This window comes from Fringilla coelebs (genome assembly GCF_963513975.1).
Source record: "Fringilla coelebs genome assembly, contig: SCAFFOLD_64, whole genome shotgun sequence".
NCBI lineage: Eukaryota > Metazoa > Chordata > Aves > Passeriformes > Fringillidae > Fringilla > Fringilla coelebs.
Genome location: NW_028167209.1, coordinates 597,013 through 617,161, shown reverse-complemented (window position 1 = coordinate 617,161; position 20,149 = coordinate 597,013). Strand labels below are relative to the sequence as shown.

At 54.8% G+C, this 20,149-nt stretch overlaps 1 protein-coding gene across 1 annotated transcript; it reads right to left on the bottom strand.

Annotated features, from left to right (window-relative positions):
- Window positions 1-13,999: 13,999 nt before the first annotated feature.
- Window positions 14,000-16,374, bottom strand: LOC311166164 (Fc receptor-like protein 2; the record flags this gene model as incomplete). Its single annotated transcript, XM_084227633.1, has 5 exons — window positions 14,000-14,029; window positions 14,601-14,875; window positions 14,964-15,233; window positions 15,791-16,069; window positions 16,170-16,374. 5 exons carry the CDS (start codon window positions 16,372-16,374, stop codon window positions 14,000-14,002), a joined length of 1,059 nt encoding a protein of 352 aa, XP_084083759.1.
- Between the last annotated feature and the right edge of the window lie 3,775 nt (window positions 16,375-20,149).

Below are 20,149 nucleotides of genomic sequence, written 5' to 3'. Positions count from 1 at the left end.
CCCTCAGACAGTGAGTGCTGATGGTTGGCAGATCTGTACAGGTGTCCTCATCCTGTGTGCATTGGATGTTACGCCATCCCAGCAGGCATTTTAACAGAAGCATACTTCTATCAGCTATTTCACTATGTCTCAGCTTAATTAACCTCAGAAATAAAAACTATATCTTTAGTACATATTTTTTTAGTACAAAGTCCTTTTTTCCCTCCCATTTTTCCCTACTTTTCCCCCATTTTTTCTCTATTTACCTCCTTCCCTCCCCCCATTTTTTCCCTTTTCATTTTTCTTTTTTTGCCCTTTTTTTCCTTTTCATTTTTTCCTTTTTTCCTCTATTTTCTCCCCCTGCCACAAAGCCCCCCCACCCAAACCCCTCACGGGACTCAGACAAAACCACAACACTTCCATCAGGAAAAACAAAAACCACTTTAAAAGCAACAAAATCCCACCATTCCCCATCCCACAAAGGAACTCAATCCCAAAATTCCAGGATTTTGAAGGAAAAAACCTGGGAAAATCCATCCAAACTTCTTGCTCAACACCTTTTTCCTTCAGCAACTCAGCCAAATCCAGCAGGGAACTCTCATCCGGAGTCTGCAGCAAAAAAAACCCCATAAAATAAAAAAAATAAAAGAATTTATTTGTGAATCAATTCCAAAATTCTTCTGAAATCCCAGCCGAGCTTCTCGTTTCCATAGTGAAATTGAAGTTGTTTTTTTCTTTATATCCCTGAGTTTCAGCTTTTTTTTAAATGTGGGAGGGCGAAATAAGGGGAAAAGGAGGAAAAAAGGAACAAGTTTTTTAAATAAGGAGGAAAAATGAGGGGAAAAAGGAGGAAAATGAGGAAAAGAAGGGAGGCGAGAAAAAGGGGGGAAATGGGAAAACGGAAAAGTAAAAGGGGGAAAATGGGAAAAAAGGCAAAACGGGGGAAAAAAGGAGGAAAAAAGAAAAGAATGAAAAAGGGGAAAACGGGGGCAAAAGGAAGGAAGGAAAATGGAGGAGAAGGAAAATGATTTCATTTCAGATAATCCTCGTGATGGCGTGATTTGAGAGCTCGAGCTGAACATGCTTTGCCCATTGACACTGAAATGCTTCAGGCTGGGCCAAGGCAGAATCGTGACCTGACTAAATTCAGGCACGGGGCTGTCAAACCCTCCCTCCACTCGATGAAATCAACCAGCTGAACTTGTCTTCACTCTTATTGGGTCTCGGTGCCGCCTTCTGAAATACTTTCCCGAGCTGATCAGTTGCAAGCATTTCCATTTCATGGCTTCACATATTCCAGAGCTGAGCAGCAGAGGTGTTGGACAGGAGACTGCTGGTCCACCAAGCACAGAAACTCATCCCCAAACAGAAGAGCGTTCCAGGAGGAATTTAGGAGTTTTTATAATAAAAAATACATTACTCAAGATGACAGAGTGACACATACACAATCAAACCATACCTGAGGGGGGTGTTTTTCTTCCGTGAAAAGGGGAGTTTTTCTCTGGTGGAAAAGCCGGAGTACTACTGAGTGCAGGAGAGCCCTCTGAAAATGGGGCACTGCTTATAATTCCTAGACTATCAATTCCTCCCTGAATACAGCTTGATGAAAACTCACCCTTCAGAAAAGGGGAAAAAAAAAAATTAAAAAAAAAATCATCAAACCCACAGAGCATTATTTTCATAATGGAAACTGTGGCTAACACATCTCTATAAAATTGTTCTAACTCAAATGCTTCACATGGCAGCACTGGGAAGGACTAATCCTTTACAATGACAATCTCAAGTTTAGCTTAAATATTCCAGTTGCAGCTCTTCAGCTGGACCTTCTGCCTCCACATAGGGAAAAGAGCAATGGGCACAAACTGCCACTCCATGCCAGCCAGGACTATTTTATCCACTACACTTAAGAACTATGAGAAATGTAAATGGGGAATTAATGCCATCATCTCTGTGTCCAGTCAAGTGTTTAACCTAAATTTCTTACTCATATCACTGCAGATAAAAGTCAGCCACTATTTCCATTCTCATGTAATCCAATTTACTTAATTCAGCAGTAGATACAAAAGTGTTTCTCTTTAAGAAAAGAGAATGACCTTGCTTAAGACTATCATGGAAATAAACTCAAAAAACCCCAACAAACCCCAAAAACCAACAAGCAAACAACAACAACAAAAAACCCCAGACCAAAACCCACCCCCTCACCGACCCATCAGGGCTGGCCCTATAATTATATTGCAGGAATTCTTTACCAGGTCACCTTTTGTTTTTAAGCTACACTATCCTAATGTAGGTCGGTTTTTCCATGCACTTCCAGCTACCAGCCAGATGAAAATGCATCCCGTGAAGCACCTCGGCTACGGCCACGTGGGGATAAGGTTCATCGTGTTTAATTTAAACAATGGCCATTTGGTTCTGGGTTCTAATCAATGTCTATTCATCTGAAAACCCTGGCCAATGGCAAAGGAAAAGGCAGACTTGGCACTGCGCTTCAAAGATCCACAAGTCCTTCCTGTCCCCATAAATGAGCCCGGGAGATTTAAAGGAAATCTAATTATAGCACACGTTCATACGTGAACATATCAACTGCTATTGTAGGCAACAATTCATGGATTTAAACAAGACTCTTTTGTAGACACATTTTATGGGGAAAAAAAGGTTTTAACATGCTTTCAGCAAGTCTTTTGTATGTTTTAATTCCTACTCCCTTTTCATAACAAAGTTAAAACGTCATTCCCGATACAAAAGAAGAGCAGCAAAACAAAATCATTGGAAATAATAAAAAGTCAGTAATATATTCTTTCAGGACTTCTGTTCACATTTTTTTTTCACAATTTGAAGGCAAAACCCCCCAAGTTTTAGTCTAGCTCCTACTCTCCCACAAAGTACTTCCCAACCAGCCTACAGAACAGGCTGCTCACCGAACCAGATGCGTCCAGGGGGCCTCTGCCCCCGACTGGAGATAATTCTGTGGAACAAGGCACTCCAAGTGGCTGACCAGCACATGGACTGGGCAGAGAGGGGAACAAAGATGAAGGTTCACTGCCATCCTCTCCTGGAAACAGCTTTTTTCTGATAAACGCAGTGATCAGCTTTTCCTCAGACTCATCCTCTTGTTCATCAGTTCTGAAATATTCACCTAGATATGTGGGGGGAAAATTGTTTCCAATATGAATGCAGGAAAAAAAATACATTCCATTACAGAGACATATTTAATTAAATTAAAACATTTAATCTCATTTACCAATCTGTTTAGGCACCTATCCCAAAGAATTGCTTGTCATCCTACAAAAAGTCACCTCTGTCTGCTATGGATCATTCCACTTCTGCCTATCATCCCTTAATACTGAAGTTTGAATTTAAAAAAAATAAAAACTACTGCCTTCTCTATACTTATTGATCTTTCTCCAGAACTGCACTATTCCTCACATCTGAGGCGTCACACAGGGATTATTTTACTGCCCAAACCTAGACTCTTTTGCATCTCCCATCTGCTTTCATGGCCTTCATGATGCATCCAGAGGCAAACCAGATTAGACTTGAAGAAAAGTACAAGCAGTTAGCTGTTAACAGTAGGAAAGCATAAACTAAAACTCATTAAAATAGGCTCGGGTTTACCAGATTATTTCAGATTTTCTTCTCTTGTTCTATTCTAGTTGGATATTCCCCGTAGGAGAAACTTTTCATCAACTCTCAAACGATGTATTGATGGAAGCATTTGTTAAGACAAAAACCAAAGGCAATAAATCTGTGCTGCTGGCCCACAGTCATGGTTCGGAATTTCAGCACTGGGACAGGACCCTGCAGCCAAAATGCTCTGAGCTGGCTGTACCCCCTGTTCCCCCCTGTGAACTGCAGGGCCAGGCCCTTCCAGTGCCCTCGCCTGAGAAGGTGGCAGCAATTGCTTGATGCAGCACTTCTGATCAGACAGTTCCTTTGGATCCTGCCTCCTCACTCTGCAGTCACGGCTTTTCTGCCACCACACCACTTCCAGTAGCCACCGTGGTGTCAGGCACAGCAAAGCCAGAGGTACAGCTCAGCCTCACTCGGGGCAAGGTCGGGCTTTGAGACACCTGGCTGGCATCTGCACCAGCAGCTCTGGTAAGACCAATGACTGCTCTGTCTGTGTGTCTGGGAGAGGCACAGGCTGTCTGGAATCACAGAGCATCCTGAGCTGGAAGGGACACGCAGGGACCACGCAGGTCCAGCTGCTGGCCCTGCACAGGACCTCCCCAGAGTGGCCCCGTGTCCCTCGGAGCAATGGCCAAACGCTTCTGTAACTCTGCCCGGCTGGTGCTGAGAGCGCTGCCCTGGGGAGCCTCTCCCAGTGCCCCACTGCCCTGGGACAGCCGCGCCAAAGCTCCCCTGACACCGCCTCAGGCCGTTCCCTCGGCTCCTGGCAGCGCCACCAGAGAAAAGAGAGCCCTGCCTGCCCCTCGCCTTCCCCTGGGAGGGAACTGCCAAAGGCAACGAGGTCCCCACCAACCCCTGCAGGCAGAACGATTTCCAGTCACGCAGCAATTGTCGGTTTAGAACACATAAAACTTTCATGCATACATTTAGTTTGACAGGAAACTTTTAACAGATATGTGTGCTTGGCCGAAAGATTTTTGAATGTAGAATCTGAAGAAGGAATAGAAATGAAAGCAAGTTTTGATATAGAAGAAAAGAATTGCTGAGCCAGTCTTACTGGGTAACTAAGAAGGCAAAGGGTATGTTAGTTACAAGGGGTTTTTATGCCTTAGAGCAAAGGATAAACCAACCCCAAACAGAAGATATTTTTACCAAGCAAAAAGATTCCACAGGCAATCAAGGCTGTCTTTGTTGTAAGTAGAAAAAAGCTCTCAGAATTTTCCACTGCAAGAAAACTGAAAAACAACTTCTAGCTTAAACTGTAATGTACTAACTTTTAGTGATTGGAGAATAATAACATGAATATGGAAATTACAGGAGTTATGACAGGCTATAGGTAAAAGCAAAGGTGCAGATTGGTTCTTTTGTGTTAAGATGTTCAGCAAAGAAGAGTATATAATGCACTGTAAGCAAAGCTAAAGGGTCTCCAGGCTTGTCTGCAGCTGGAGCTGACAGCTGTAGGCACAGGCACTGCCACCCACGACGCTGGGCTGCTGTAACATCTTGGATAAAATAAACTGCATTTTGGAGAGCTGCCTGGAGTCCCACATCTCTCATTCAGGCTCTAACAGGAGAGGGACACAGAGACAGCAGCAACCCCGTGCCGTGCTGGCAGTTTTCACTCCTTGATGCACTCTTGGCAACAAAAGGGTAAGGAAAGATATGGGCAATGTTATGGATACATATTATAATATTGGCTTTTCACAGGTATTGAAATGGATTTTAAATATGTGTTGTTAAAGGAATTTGATATCAAGATATAGTTTTTGTTTCTGTTGTTAATTAAGCTCAGTGAAATAGCTGCTTGTGTTAAAATGCCTGCTGGGATGGGATAACATCCAATGCACACAGGATGAGGACACCTGTACAGATCTGCCAACCATCAGCACTCACTGTCTGAGGGCAGAGGGGACCAAGGCCCAAAACTGGAGGGGATAAAGAGAAGGAGCCAAAAGCACAGCCAAGAAACACACGTGCTCTGAAAAGGCAGACCCGAAGAGGGGCCATGTAGAAGAGTTCCTGGAATATGTAAACTGGTTTATGGATATGCATGAGGGTCTATGAATATGCAACAGGCTGATGTAAGGGCAAAGGTATTTCAGGGGGATCCCCGAAGGTAACAGGGTGCTCCTGGCTGAGTGCCAAGGTGCACTCGGCCGTAATAACCTCTGCTCCATGGTCCTGGTCTCCCATTGTCCTTTATTAAACCTTTTACATTTTCACACAAGAGTGAACGTGTTATTCACATTTAGGAATGGTTAAATTTTTTCGGTTTTCATGGGAGGGAGTTCTGAAGAGCTACAAGTGGCTAATCTGCCTGCAACCAGGACCATTCCACGGGCTCTTGTCAACTTTCCCGACACGTCTGCTGCAGCTCATGGAGGGTGAAGCCCTGGAGGCTCCTTAGGGGCGGGTATGGACGATTGCAGGCAGCGCCTCGATGCCCTGGATCAGCGGTGCCCCCGCCGGGAACCCCCACGTTTTCCAGTTTCTGTGAAGCTGCCCGCGAAAAACAGGCACCCCCCCGGCAGATTTGGGCCCAGCTCCCCCTCCCCGGGCACCTGCGGGATGGGGGCGATGCTCCCGGGGCTGCGGCCACTCCAGGGCTCCCTCTCCCCTGCTCCAGCTGTTTAATGCGGCCGCTCCTCCTCTTCCTCCCTCCCTCCCTCCCTCCTCCTCCCTCCCTCCCTCCCTCCTCCTCCCTCCCTCCCTCCCTCCTCCTCCCTCCCTCCCTCCCTCCTCCTCCCTCCCTCCCTCCTCCTCCCTCCCTCCCTCCCTCCTCCTCCCTCCCTCCCTCCTCCTCCCTCCCTCCCTCCCTCCCTCCTCCTCCCTCCCTCCCTCCTCCTCCTCCCTCCCTCCCTCCCTCCCTCCTCCTCCCTCCCTCCCTCCTCCTCCCTCCCTCCCTCCCTCCTCCTCCCTCCCTCCCTCCCTCCCTCCTCCTCCCTCCCTCCCTCCTCCTCCCCTGTTACCGGAGGCCGAACCGTGAGGGGAAAGGGGGTGGGGAAAGGGCGGAACGGTGAGGGGAAAGGGGCGGGGAAAGGGCGGAACCGTGAGGGGAAAGGGGGCGGGGAAAGGGCGGGACCGTGAGGGGAAAGGGGGCGGGGAAAGGGCGGGAACCGTGAGGGGAAAGGGGCGGGGAAAGGGCGGAACGGTGAGGGGAAAGGGGGCGGGGAAAGGGCGGGACCGTGAGGGGAAAGGGGGCGGGGAAAGGGCGGGAACCGTGAGGGGAAACGGGGCGAAGAAAGGGCGGAACCGTGAGGGGAAAGGGGGCGGGGAACGAGCGGAACCGTGAGGGGAAAGGGGCGGGGCCAAGGGCGGAACCGTGAGGGAAAGGGGGCGGGGAAAGGGCGGAACCGTGAGGGGAAAGGGGCGGGGCCAAGGGGACGCGCGGGCCTCAAAGGGCCCGGTTTGGTTTAAAATCACCCAAAAGGGCCTCAAATGCAGCCAAAATCCACCAGGTTTGGCCGAAAATCAGCCAAACAGGATTAAAAGTATCCTGATGGGTCTAAAATCCAACCAAAAGTGCCTGGAAGTGCCCAAACTGGTTTAAACCCCACAATATGGCCTAAAATCTCTGTTAAATCTCTGCAATGCGCTTCAAATCCACCCTGAAAGTACCTGCTTTGGGCTAAAATCTCCCAAAGGACCTTAAAATCTATCTGGTTTTGCCAAAAGTCACCTAAATTGACCTAAAATTACCCAAACCAGCCTGCAAGCAACAGAAGAAAACCGAAAGTCATCCTAAATGACTTGGTTTGACCTAAAATTACACAAAGAAGCAAAAAAAACTACTCAAATTGGCCCAAAATTACTGTGAAAAATGCATATTATATGATTGGCTTTTCGCAAATATTAAAATGAACATTATATGTGTTGTGTTAGAAAGTAATGCTGTATTAATTGTCTTAAGTAGTCTGTTAAACATAGTTTTGTGTTATAACAAAATGTTAAAATAGAAACTATGCTATGTAAGATATTTTTTTTAAAGAAAGGAATTGCAGCGAGCTTGCAGCCACAGGACACCTCAATCTTTCAGAGAAAAATAATTTATTGCCCTGTTATCAGAAGAAACAGAACTTCTTCCCGCCTGGAAGGAGCTGTTAGGATTAGGAGGAAGAAGCTGAGGATGACCAGAGGGAATCCTTTGTTTGAATGGAATTTATGCCTCATGTATGAAGTGTATGAATATGCAACAGGCTGTTGTCTTTAAGGTTTAATCCTTTGTTATCGGGTGTCCTTTTTCGGGCTTGTGCTGCCCAGAAAAAGGTACCCAGATGTCCGTAACTCTTTGTTTTTGTTGTCTCATATTGTCCTAATTCAAGTTGTCCAAATTATTTTTACTCTAACTGTATTGCTAATTCTATTACTGTTTAATAGTAATAGAATTAGCAATACAGTTTATTACTGGTAAACCTTTAAAATTTATAAAAGAAGTGATTGGCGTTTTTCACAATCACCAAACAAAGGGACCTAGAATCTCTCACACAGGATTACATTCACCCATATGGGCTTCAAATCAGCCAAAGGGATCTCAAATCCCCCCTCAAACCCACCAGATTCGGCCCAAAATCAGCCAAAGGGGCCTAAACTGCCCCCGGAAAGGCTGGGAATCCCTGCCAGGGATCGGAGCCCACCCTGACCCTACCCAGGCTGGCCCCAAATGCCCCCGAGGGGCCGAGCCTGAGGCCCAGCCCGGGATGGGCTCCGGGCTCGCTCCGCGCCCTCCGCGCTCGCTCCGGGGAGTTTTGGCCGCGGCCCCGGACGGGCCCGGGCGGGACTGGGAGGGACCAGGGAGGGCTGGGCAGGGCTGGGGCATCTGGGGCTGCTGGGGCTGGGGAGTCTGGTGGGAGTTTGGGGCAATTTCTGGGGTTTGGAAAGAGTGATTGGGGTTGGGGGAGTTGGGGAATTTTGGGGGGTTTTGTGGATTTTGGGGGGTTTGGGTTTTGGGGGGTTTTACTGGGATTTTCTGACTGTCCTAGGTTGACCATATGATGCTTTTATCCCCAATCGCCTTGTTCTGTTTGTGCTGAATAATAAGTTTTGCACCTTTAAGCCTTGTTCCAGAGAGTGAAAGGGGGAAAGGAGAAGCTGCAGTTTGTTTTCAGGCACTGCACTCACTCCTCCACATTCCTGCTATGGACTGTGTTGTCTGCGGACAGACAGACAGCAGGACAGAGCTCTCCTTTGCTTTAGTTAGTTTAGCTAGCTGAGGCAAAGAAGTTCCCTGGGCTGTGGGTTTTCCCCTTTTTCCCTTTTCTTTGGCCCTGCCTAAACCTGCTCTGGACTGAACACCCAGCAGAGCACCGGCAGCTCACCCCTGTGGCCACCAAAACCCCAGAGAATCCCACAAAATTCTGGTGGAACCCACCAAAACTTAAAAAAAACTCCAAAAAATTTCAATAAATCTGGTTCCCCCCCCCCAAAAAACGCTGCAAAACCCCAATAAAATCCCTCAAAATCCAAAACCCCAGAAATCCACAACCCCCCCTCCAAACCCCAATAATTCTCCCCAAAAACCCAATAATTCTCCCCAAAAAGCCAATAATTCCCACCTAAACAACAAAATCCCCCACAGCCCAAAAAAGCCACCCCCAAATCCCCAAAAACCCTCCCAAAATGCCACCAAAAAGTCTCGCAAATACCCCCAGACTCACTGGGGCCGTCCTGGATCAGGGGGCTCTGGCCAGGGGAACAGGAGCCACTTCAGGGGGCCCTCGGAGCTTTTTAGGGAGGGGGCACCATGGCAGACCCCCAAAACTCCGGTGGGGGAACCCCTGCTGTGCCCCCTCCCCCCAAACCCCCAGACCCCGGTTCAGGGTGGGCCTGGGACCCCCGGGGACCCCCAAATCTCCCCCAGGACCACCAGAGCCCACCTGGGTTGGCCCAGGACCACTCAGGCCCCCCCAGACCCTCCCAAAGACGCCCAAAACCTTCCCAGGACCCTCAGACCCCCTCTTTTCTCCCCAAAATTCACCCCAGACCTACCTGAGACCCCCCCCAAATCCATCAGACTGCCCCAAATCCCCCGCAGACCCCTCAATTTCCCCTAAACCCTATGAAATCCCCTCAAACTCCCCCAAATTCCCACCAGAGCCCCTCACAACCCCTCAGTTCCTCTCACAATCCCCCAAAATCCCCTCAGACCCTCCCAATCCCCTCAAATCCCCGTAAACCCACCTGAGAACGCTCCAGACACCCCCCAGCTTCCCCCAAAGCTCCCTAAAGTCCCCTCAGACCCATCAAAGCCCCCTCACACCCCCTCATTCCCCCCAAGACTCCAGAGCTCCGCCTGTTTCCCCCCATGGTCACATCCTCACCCTTCTTGTCCCCTTCTGTCCCTGCATCCCGGTTCCCTTGTCCCCATCCCCAAAGCTACCTGAGCCCAAATGTGCCAGTCCCCACATTCCTGTCCCCACAGCCCCATCCCCAAATTCCTGCCCCCTGTTCCTGTCCCCAAAGCCACCCTACATCCCCAGTCCCAGCAGGGTCCACTGTGGGTAACAGGGACTGGCTCTGCTGGCACTGGGGACCACAGGGCAACCCACAGCCCCCCTGTGCCCCCATCCCCTCCCCATCCCTGGGGTTTCAGGCCCGTGCTCGATGCACTCACCCCACAGGAGCAGCGCCACCTTCCCGGCCATCCCGGTGTCCCCAGCCATGTGGACTGGCTGTCACTGGCTGCTGTGGCCACCGCTCCCCTGGCTGGCGGCTCTTCGGATCAAGGGGAAGGAAGCGAGGTCACGTCTTGTCCTCATGTGTGGGTGGCCCTTGGTGGGGGCAGGGTGGCCAGAAGCTGGGGACCGCATGGGGACAAGGCTGGGTGGGACAAAGTGGGACATAGGGGTCCCAGGAGTGGGGGCTCAGTGGGTTTGGGGAGCCAGGGCTGAGTGTCCAGGGGAATGGGGGATCCTAAGGATGGGGTTGCTGGGGAATGTGGGTCCTGAAGAGGGGGAATCAATGGGAATGGGGGTGCCATGGGAATGGGGTGTTCCAGGGATGGTGTCCATGGGAATGTGGGTCTCCAGGTGTGGGGGGCTCAGTGATGGGAGTCCCAGGGATTTGGGGTCATGGGATGCCAGTTGTCAGGAGTAGGGTGCCAAGGGAATGGGGATTCCTGCGAGAACCAAGGTCCTGGGGGAAGGAGGATTTCAGGGGATGGAATGAACAGGAGAGGGTTCCTTGGGAATGGGGTCCTGGGCCATGGAGATCCTGGGGAATGTCAGTACTGGGTTGGGGGTCACAGGAAAGGTGGGACATAAGGAATGGGGGTGCCATGGTTTGGTTCCCAGGGGAGTGGGGGTGCCTGGGATGGGCAGTGGCTGGGTGAGCCCGTGGGTCTCAGCTCCTTCCCTGGGTGCCCCAGATTTTGGTGACACCCAGAACCGAGCACAGCCCCCGCAAGGTCCTCGTGATTTGGGAGGGTCACCGCAGGTTAATTCCAAGAAGTCTGGGTCTGTGTCCCCACACCCCTGTGACTCTTCCCTCTCTTTATTTTAATTTCCATCATTTCACCCCTCAATTTCACAATCCCCTCAGTTTGTGCCTTGATGATCCTGGAGCGCGCCTGAGCAGGGAAGGGGTTGGGGGAAGCCCAGGGTGGGGGAAGCAGGGCTGAGGGGTCTGCAGGGAGGGCTGGGGAGGCTGTGGGCGATGGGGATGTCCACTTTCCCACCCCAACACTTTCACTTTCCCCCTCCTGCAGAAGAAGGAAGAGGCCGTTTGACACCTTGGTCACACGAGGGGGGCAGGTTCTGTCCTGGGCGGGCACATCTGGGGGGCTCCTGTCCTGGGGGGATGCTTCCCCAGTGGGGACACATGCTGGACAAGGGGGTCCTGTCCTGGGCCATGGCAGCTCCAGGGAGGTCCAGACTTCTCTATTCTTGCTCGTTCCCTGCAGGATCTGAGCTGGCAAGAGCAGCTGGGGAATGGAGCCCCGGGCAGGAAGGAGCTCCCAAACTCCTGCGCCTTGAAGCCAGCGGCCACCCAAGGGTGGGGCCCAGCCAGGGCCCAGCCCCACTGCACAGGGATGGCCATTGCCCAGCCCTGCTCTGGCCAGCCCCAGGTGGCAGCCAGCACCTCAGGGTCCCCCCTGTCCCCTTGCCTTTGATTCTGACAGCTTTAGAGCTGCTGCAGAGGTGAGAATTCTGTGGGGGAAAAGGCCTGCCTGTGGTTTGCTCAGCCCTGCAAGAAGCACAAACCCCAAAGGGAGCCCAAGCAGTGGCTCTGTGAGAGCCTTTGATGGTTTTCAGAGCAGGGCTGGCTGGAAACACCCCTGCAGGGGCAGCTGTGACGGAACCAGTCCAGAAATGTAGGAATTGATCATTTTGTCCCTCTTGATAAGGGTCTGAGAGAACCACAAATCTCCTGCAAGTCCCACAGCAATCTGCTCAACACCCTGCCTAGGACACTTCCTGAACAAAACCTGCAGCCTTCTAGAACCTCATGGAAAGAATGTTTGGGTTCAGGCTGTGTTCACCAGATAAGAGGGAGAAGTGTGGAAATACCGAGCAGGGGCTCTGCTGGCAGCCGTGGTGGGGCTGTGGGGATTGACCATGTCTGGGTTCCAGGTGTCCCCAAAGCTGCTCCATCCCTGCCCTCCTCACCTGAGTGAAAGGCTGAGGGTTTGCAGGAATTGTGGTGTAAAGCCACCAGAGGTGCTGCTGTGGACCCGAGACCTGCCTGGGGTCAGGCGCTGCCTTCCTTCCATCTGGGATCATGGAGAGCGGTCGTGGGTGTTGCTCAGGGTGTGTGCCTGGCCCTGGGACACTGCTACGCTGCCAGTGGGCACTGGGATCCAACCTGCTGCCCTGGCGGCTCCTGCCCACTGCCGGTGGTGGTGCCGGGAGCGATTGGTGCCCGTGAGTTTGCAAAAGGAGCGATTTCCCCTCCTGCCTCCCGCCCGAGGCCGCCATGGCCCCTGAGGGGATGGAGCTGAACCGGGGTGCCCCCTGCTGGCCGGGAGTGCTCCCTGCAGCGCCCCCTGCTGGCCGGGAGTGCTCCCTGCAGCGCCCCCTGCTGGCCTGGAGTGCTCCCTGCAGCGCCCCCTGCCGGCCGCGGTTATCACTGCCACAAACACAAACAGCACTGAGCGGGAGGGAAAGTTCTGGGTTTGTGTTGTTTGTTCTGTTCTGATTTATAAATTTGCAAGTAAAGAGCTTTTATTCCTTTTCCTACACTTTGGCCTGGAAGTCCCATCATCTTTAAAATTGAAAAAAGTTTTAAGCCTCGGTCTTCTTTCCATTCCAGGAATATTCCCGCTTTCCTTGGCAGATATTTCTCATTTAAATGAGTTGCCAACTCCTGGGTTTCAGCATTGATGGGAGAGACTCCCCAAGAGGAGACAGGGTCAGGAACTTGGCCACCTCATGCTTTGCCTTTTAAGCCAGTTTGGCCACCATGGGCCCTCTCTCCTCGTGGCACTTCAGGTCACGTGGCTACTCAGGAGCTGGCTTTGGCAGAGTGTCACACTGTCCCCAGTGTGCCTTGGCTGACAGACTGATGGACAGACGGGGACCTTTCTCACCAAAAGCAAGGCCTGACCCACCCCTGCCACACACATCTGTTCCAAAATGTCTCCAGACTTTAAACTTTTCCTGTCTCTGACACCCCACCCTTTGCCATGGCCTGATCCCCACTGCCCTGGGAAAGGGGGAGGCTCTGGAACTCCCACAGGGCCTTTGTGACATGCTGGTGTGGGGAACAGGGCAGAGGAGTGGTTTGGGACAGGGGACAAGAGAATCCAGAGCCTCCTGAAGGTCGCTCTGTGAGGTTTTGAAAATGTCTGGGGTTTGTTCATTTTTGGTGGCTTTCCCTGGAAATCGTTCCTTGTGTGACAATTTGGACTCTGAACCTTGTTGCTGTTTCTGTTGGTTTTATTCTCTCTCGTTGTGATTGCAGGAAATTGTTCTTCTCTCAGCCCTTTGGGATTTTTGTGCCTTCACGGGAAGAGAGTCGGGTGGTTTTTAGTGGCAGCACACACAGGAGTGGGTGCCCATGGGTGGGGACCCCCAGTGCCCCCCAGTTCCCCCCAGTGTCACAGCACATTCCCGTAGATGTCACCGGGTTCCCGCGGTCACACCTGGAGTCCCCGCAGCTCCGCGTAGGTCACCTGGGGATCCTGGAGGGGGGTGTCACGGGGGGACACTGCGAGAGAAACGGGCTGTGGGATCTGGGTGGGGTGACACTCGTGGGTGACGTGTCCCTCTGCGTGTGTCCTCCCCGTACTCACCCCCTGCCCTCTTGGTGGCCACGGCGTGGGTGTACAGCACCTCCCCCTCCTCTGGTGGGGCAGGGAGATCTGGGAGGGCCCTGAGGGAATAAAGGGGATGTGGGGAGGGAATGGGAGGTGTTGGGGGTTGGGGTAAAAGGGAAGAGTGTGGTTTGTGCCCCCTCACTGACCTTTCCTGGTTCTTCCTGGCAGCTGCAGAGCAAAGAGGGGAGGAGTGACTGTGGGGTCCCAGGGCCCTGACCCCCTCTCAGGGTTCCTGAACCCTCATGGGACCCTCAATTTCCCACAGGACCCCCAAGAATCCCTGAAGGCCCCTAGAATTCAGGAACCTTCCCATTGCCTCTGATCAACTCAGCCTCAAGAACCCAAAGACCACCAGGGACAGAGACCCCCCTGGAAGAACTCCCAACATCCTTGCAGGATGCTCCAGCACCTCCCCAAAGGCTACCGGACCCACAGCCAAGGTCACAATTCTGGGGCTGTGGGTGCCACCCTATCACTCCCCAAATCTGGGGGTCTCTACAGTTCCCTAGGACCCCATCCCCCCCATATTCACCCACCGTGGCGGTGCCACCGGTGCCAGGCCACAGTGACACCCACGAGCAGGAGCAGGAACAAAAGGGCCACACCGACCCCTGCGGCCACTGCAAGAAACAGATAGGGGCACATCAGGGTCACCCATCACCCCAGAGGTGCTGAACCACACTGACCCCATGGGATCTCCACCTGTATCCATGTGTGTCCTTGTGTCCCGTGGTGTCACCTCCAGGGCCAGCTCAGGGCTGAGTGCCCGGAACACGCGGTGCCCGTCCTGTCCCAGCTGGTTGGTGGCCACGCACTGGTAGGTGCCCGAATGTCCCACATCGATGTCCCTGAGCTCCAGGAGGGGACCCTGGGCAACCTCCTGCCCGTTGTGCAGCCAGGTGAAGGTGACAGGGGCTGAACCCACCTGCACCGAGCAGCCCAGGGTCACGTTGTCACCTGCACGCAGCGGGTGTGACAGGGGACCGGAGGTGATGGTGGCATTGGCCACAGGCACTGTGGGGACACAGACGAGGCTGGCATTGGGCAAGGTAGGATGGGGGTGCCGTGGGTGGGGTCACCCCCAGCCCGAGGTCCCGCTCACCCAGGACAGTGACATTCAGGGCGTCACTCTCGGCCACGCTGTCCCTGTCGCTGACCCGGCACTGGTACTGGCCGCTGTCATTGTCCCCAACGTGGCACAGCTCCAGGTGGGGGCCAGTGCCCAGCAGTGCTCCCGAGCCCTCCCGGTGCCAGGAGAAGGACAGGGGACCTGTCCCTGTGGCCACCTTGCAGCTCAGCACCAGGCTGTCCCTGAGTGCCACCTGTCCCCCGGGGGGCTGCGCTGACAGGGACACCCCTGAGAGTGAGACCCCTGCGGGAGGAGGGGACAGCAGGGGACAGTGAGGGACCTGGGGGGTCAGACAGGGGCAGGGGGACACCAGAGAGAGAGAGGGGTGCAGAGATTGGGGGGGGATTGGAAAGGAACCCCAAGGGATGATGGGGACTTCATGGAGAGGACACCTGGGGAGGGAGAGGGGTGATACCAGGAAGGGGACCCAGGAACCCAGGGAGGGGATGGTGGGACCTGGGGAACATACAGGGAGCTCAGAGAGGTGTGGGGGGACGCAGAGAGGGGTGAGAAGACCCAGTGAGGGATAAGAGACACAGGCCAGGAATGGGGGATTTGAGGTGGGACCCGGGGCAGGGATGGCAGGACATGGAAAAGGTGTCAGGGAAGGGTGGGGGTTCCCATAAAGGGCTGGGGGACTCAGTGAATGACCTGAGAAAAGAGGCGGGGGGGAACCAGGGAGGGATCCAGGAAAGGTTGGGGGCCCCAGAGCAGGTGTCAGGAAGGACTTGGGATCCCCTGTCAGTGCTGGGAGACCCGAGGGGTCTTTGTGGCCACCCCGGTCCCATCCCCGCACTCACTGTGCACCGAGACGCGGAGCTGGGCGCTGCTCTTCCACACGGTCCCGTCCTTGGAGCGCACCTGGCACCTGTAATTCCCCGAGTGGGAGACCCCCACAGCGGGCACCAGCAGCTGTGGGGACACCTGCGGGCCCCCCGCCAGCTGCCCATCCCGGTAGAACACGTGCAGGAGGGAGGCTGGGGGCCGCAGGGGGCTTGGGATGCTGAGGCAGCTGAGAGTCAGGGGGGACCCCTCGGTGGGCTCGGGGAGACCCTCCAGCACCGGAACCGAGAAGAGCTCTGGGAAGGAGAGGGGAGGTGAGGACTGTGACTCTGAGTGTGCTGGGAAGGGGCTTTGGGGGTGTCAGGAGATTGGAGTTTCTGCCGTGGGGGTGCTCACTGTGCACTGTCACTGTCACTGCTGCTGACCATGGCATTAAGGACCCCACCCAGCCCTCGCAGCTGTAGTGGCCGCAGTGGTGCAGCTGCAGAGGGGGCAGGGACAGCTCGGTCCATCTAAGGGACCCCCCCAGATCCTTCTTGTCCTGGTAGAATCGCACCCTGGTGACCGGCTGGTCCTGCCGGCCCCGGCCGCGCAGTTTCATCCTGTCCCCCTCCAGCAGTGCCCGTGCTGGCACCTGCAGCACCAGCTGGTCTGTGGGACAGGAGGGTCCCATCTCACTGAGGGGCTCGAGACAGCTCCGAGTTGGGTGCCCATGATGCTGGGGACAATTGGGTGCACTGAGATGTCCCTGTGCGCAGGGCACAGGCTCTCACCACTTCAGGGGTGTGAGGCTACCCATGGAGTGGAGCCCACCCAGACCCGTCGTGGGCCAGACTGATCGCTTAAGATCTCCCCTCACCATCTGAGACAGTCATAGGGGGGTGCGCCCACTGCCAGGCCTGTCACATGTGTAGGTGCCACTCTCGGTGACAGTGAGGCGATCCCGTCGCTGCTGCCCCCATTGCTGCCCATCCTTGTACCAGGTGGTGGCACCGGCGGTCCCCGAGCACTGTCAGGTCAGTGTCACCCGGACCCAAAGCACTGCTGGGGTCGATGGGGGACCACAAGGAGCTGGGTGGTCTGGGCACCTGTGGGTGACAGGGGACACCAGCCTGCCAGGGCCAGAGCAGAGCTGGGGACAACAGGGTGGGGACATGGCATCCCCCGAGGACTCACCAGCGAGGCCGAGGGTCTGGGCTAGAAGGGAGAAGGGACAGGGCTGGGTGGAGATGCCACTGCAGGGACAGCAGCATGGGAGCATGGGGTGTTGGGATTGTCCCTAACTGTCTCTGTGGGGGCACTGGTGTGGCACAGATGTCTCGTTGATAGGGATAGAGCAGCCAACTCCTGCTCAGGCATGGGGACACTCTGCTGGCACAGGTCACCTCTTCCAGCCCCACAGCCACAGCCCCATGGCCCTGTGCCCATGATCCCATTCTATTGGCACCTGTCCCCATGGCCCATCAACATAGGGCCTGTCCGCTTGTCCCTGTCCCTGCATCCCTGTGTCCCTGTCTCTGTCCACACAGCTGCCCCAGCCCCAAGGTTCCTTCTGCCACACCCTTGTCCCCACATTTCCATCCCCCTGTCCCTGTCCCCACATCCCAGTTCCAACATTCCTGTGCCCCTGTTCCTGTCCCCATGGCCACCACACAACTCTGGTCACACTGAGCTCCATGCCCTGCTGGCCATGGGGACCTCAGGGCACCCTGCAGCCCCCCTGTGCCCCCTCCCCATTCCCGGGCTGTCAGGCCCGTGCCCTGGGCACTCACCCCACAGGAGCAGCGCCACCTTCCCAGCCATCCTGGTGTCCCCAGCCATGTGGACTGGCTGTCACTGGCTGCAGGGGGTGGCTGTCCCCTCGCTGGTGGCTCTTTGGCCAAAGGGGAAGGAAGTGAGGTCAGGTCTCGCCCATCGTGCGTAGTTGGCCCTTGGTGGGGGCAGGGTGGCCACAAGCTGTGGGCTGGGTGGGGACAGGATGGGGACAAGGCTGGGTGGGACACGGTGGGAAACGAGTTCCAAGGAGTGGGGGGCTCAGGGGTTTGGGGAGCCTGGGATGGGTGTCCAGGGGAATGGGGGGTCCCAGGGATGGGGTCCCTGGGAATGGGGTGCTGAGGAAGAGGAGTCACCAGCGATGGGGCCATGGGAATGGGGTTCCCAAGGGCTGGGGGGACTCAGGGTTGGGAGTCCCAGGGGAACGTGGGCTCCAAGGATTTGGGGCCACGGGATGTGGTCATCCTGCTCAGGATGGGGTGCAGGGGGTATGGGTGTTCCTGGCAGAATCAGGATTCTGGGGAAAGGAGGATTGCAGGGGATGGAATGAACAGGGGAGGGTTCCTTGGGAATGGGGTTCTGTGCCATGGAGATCCTGGAGAATGTCAGTACTGGGTTGGGGGTTACAGAGAGGGGGTGACATCAGGAATGGGGGTCCCATGTTTTGGTTCCCAGGGAAATGAGAGTGCCAGGGATGGGCAGGCACTGGGTGAGCTCGTGGGTATCAGCTCCTTCCCTGGGTGCCTCAGATTTTGGGGAGACCCAGAGCACAGCACAGCCCCCATAAGGTGCCGGCGGCCTTGGGGTCACCCCAGACAGATTCTGAGGGTCTCTGGGTCTGTGTCCCCACACCCCCAGTGTCTTTTTCCTCTCTTCTTTTACATTTCCATCATTTTACCCCTCAATTTCACAACCCCCAGTTCGTGCTTTGATGATCCTGAGGGGCACCGGAGCAGGGAAGGGGTTGGGGAAGCCCAGGGTGGGGGAAGCAGGGCTGAGGGGTCTGCAGGGAGGGCTGGGGAGGCTGTGGACGATGAGGATGTCCACTTTCCCTCCCCAACACTTTCACTTTCTCTCTCCTACAGAAGAAGGAAGAGGCCGTTTGACACCTTGGTCACACAAGGGGGGCTGGTTCTGTCCTGGGCAGACACATCAGGGGTGATCCTGTCCTGGGGGGATGCTGTCCCAGGGGTGACACATGCTGGACAAGGGGGTCCTGTCCTGGGCCATGGCAGCTCCAGGATGGTCCAGACTTCTCCATTCTTCCTCGTTCCCTGCAGGATCTGAGCTGGAAAGAGCAGCTGGGGAATGGAGCCCCGGGCAGGAAGGAGCTCCCAAACTCCTGCTCCTTGAAGCCAGTGGCCACCCAAGGGTGGGGCCCAGCCATGGCCCAGCCCCACTGCACAGGGATGGCCATTGCCCAGCCCTGCTCTGCCCAGCCCCAGGTGGCAGCCAGCACCTCAGGGTCCCCCCTGCCCCCTTGCCTTTGATTCTGCAGCTTTAGAGCTGCTGCAGAGGTGAGAATTCTGTGGGGGAAAAGGCCCTGCCTGTGGTTTGCTCAGCCCTGCAAGAAGCACAAACCCCAAAGGGAGCCCAAGCAGTGGCTCTGGGAGGGCCTTTGATGGTTTTCAGAGCAGGGCTGGCTGGAGACCCCCCCTGCAGGGGCAGCTGTGAGCGAACCAGTCCAGAAATGTAGGAATTGATCATTTTGTCCCTCTTGATAAGGGTCTGAGAGAACCACAAATCTCCTGCAAATCCCACAGCAATCTGCTCAAAAACATGCCTAGGACACTTCTTCTTGAACAAAACCTGCAGCCTTCTAGAACCTCATGGAAAGAATGTGTTCGGTTTCAGGCTGTGGTCACCAGATAAGTGTGAAGGGAGAAGTGTGGAAATATCGAGCAGGGGCTCTGCTGGCAGCTGTGGTGGGGCTGTGGGGATTGACCATGGCTGGGTTCCAGGTGTCCCCAGAGCTGCTCCATCCCTGCCCTCCTCACCTGAGTGAAAGGCTGAGGGTTTGCAGGAACTGTGGTGTAAAGCCACCAGAGGTGCTGCTGTGGACCCGAGACCTTCCTGGGCTCAGGCGCTGCCTTCCTTCCATCCGGGATCATGGAGAGCGGTCACGGGTGTTGCTCAGGGTGTGTGCCTGGCCCCGGGACACTGCTACGCTGCCAGTGGGCACTGGGATCCAACCTGCTGCCTTGGCGGCTCCTGCCCGCTGCCGGTGGTGGTGCCGGGAGCGATTGGTGCCCGTGAGTTTGCAAAAGGAGCGATTTCCCCTCCTGCCTCCCGCCCGAGGCCGCCATGGCCCCTGAGGGGATGGAGCTGGACCGGGCCGCCCCCTGCTGGCCGGGAGTGCTCCCTGCAGCACCCCCTGCTGGCCAGGAGTTCTCCCTGCAGCGCCCTCTGCTGGCTGGGAATGCTCCCTGCAGCGCCCCCTGCTGGCCGCGGTTATCACTGCCAAAAACACCAACAGCACTGAGGGGGAGGGAAAGTTCTAGGTTTGTGTTGTTTGTTCTGTTCTGGTTTATAAATTTCCCAGTAAAGAGCTGTTATCCCTTTCCTACACTTGGCCAGAAAGTCCCATCATCTTTAATATTAAA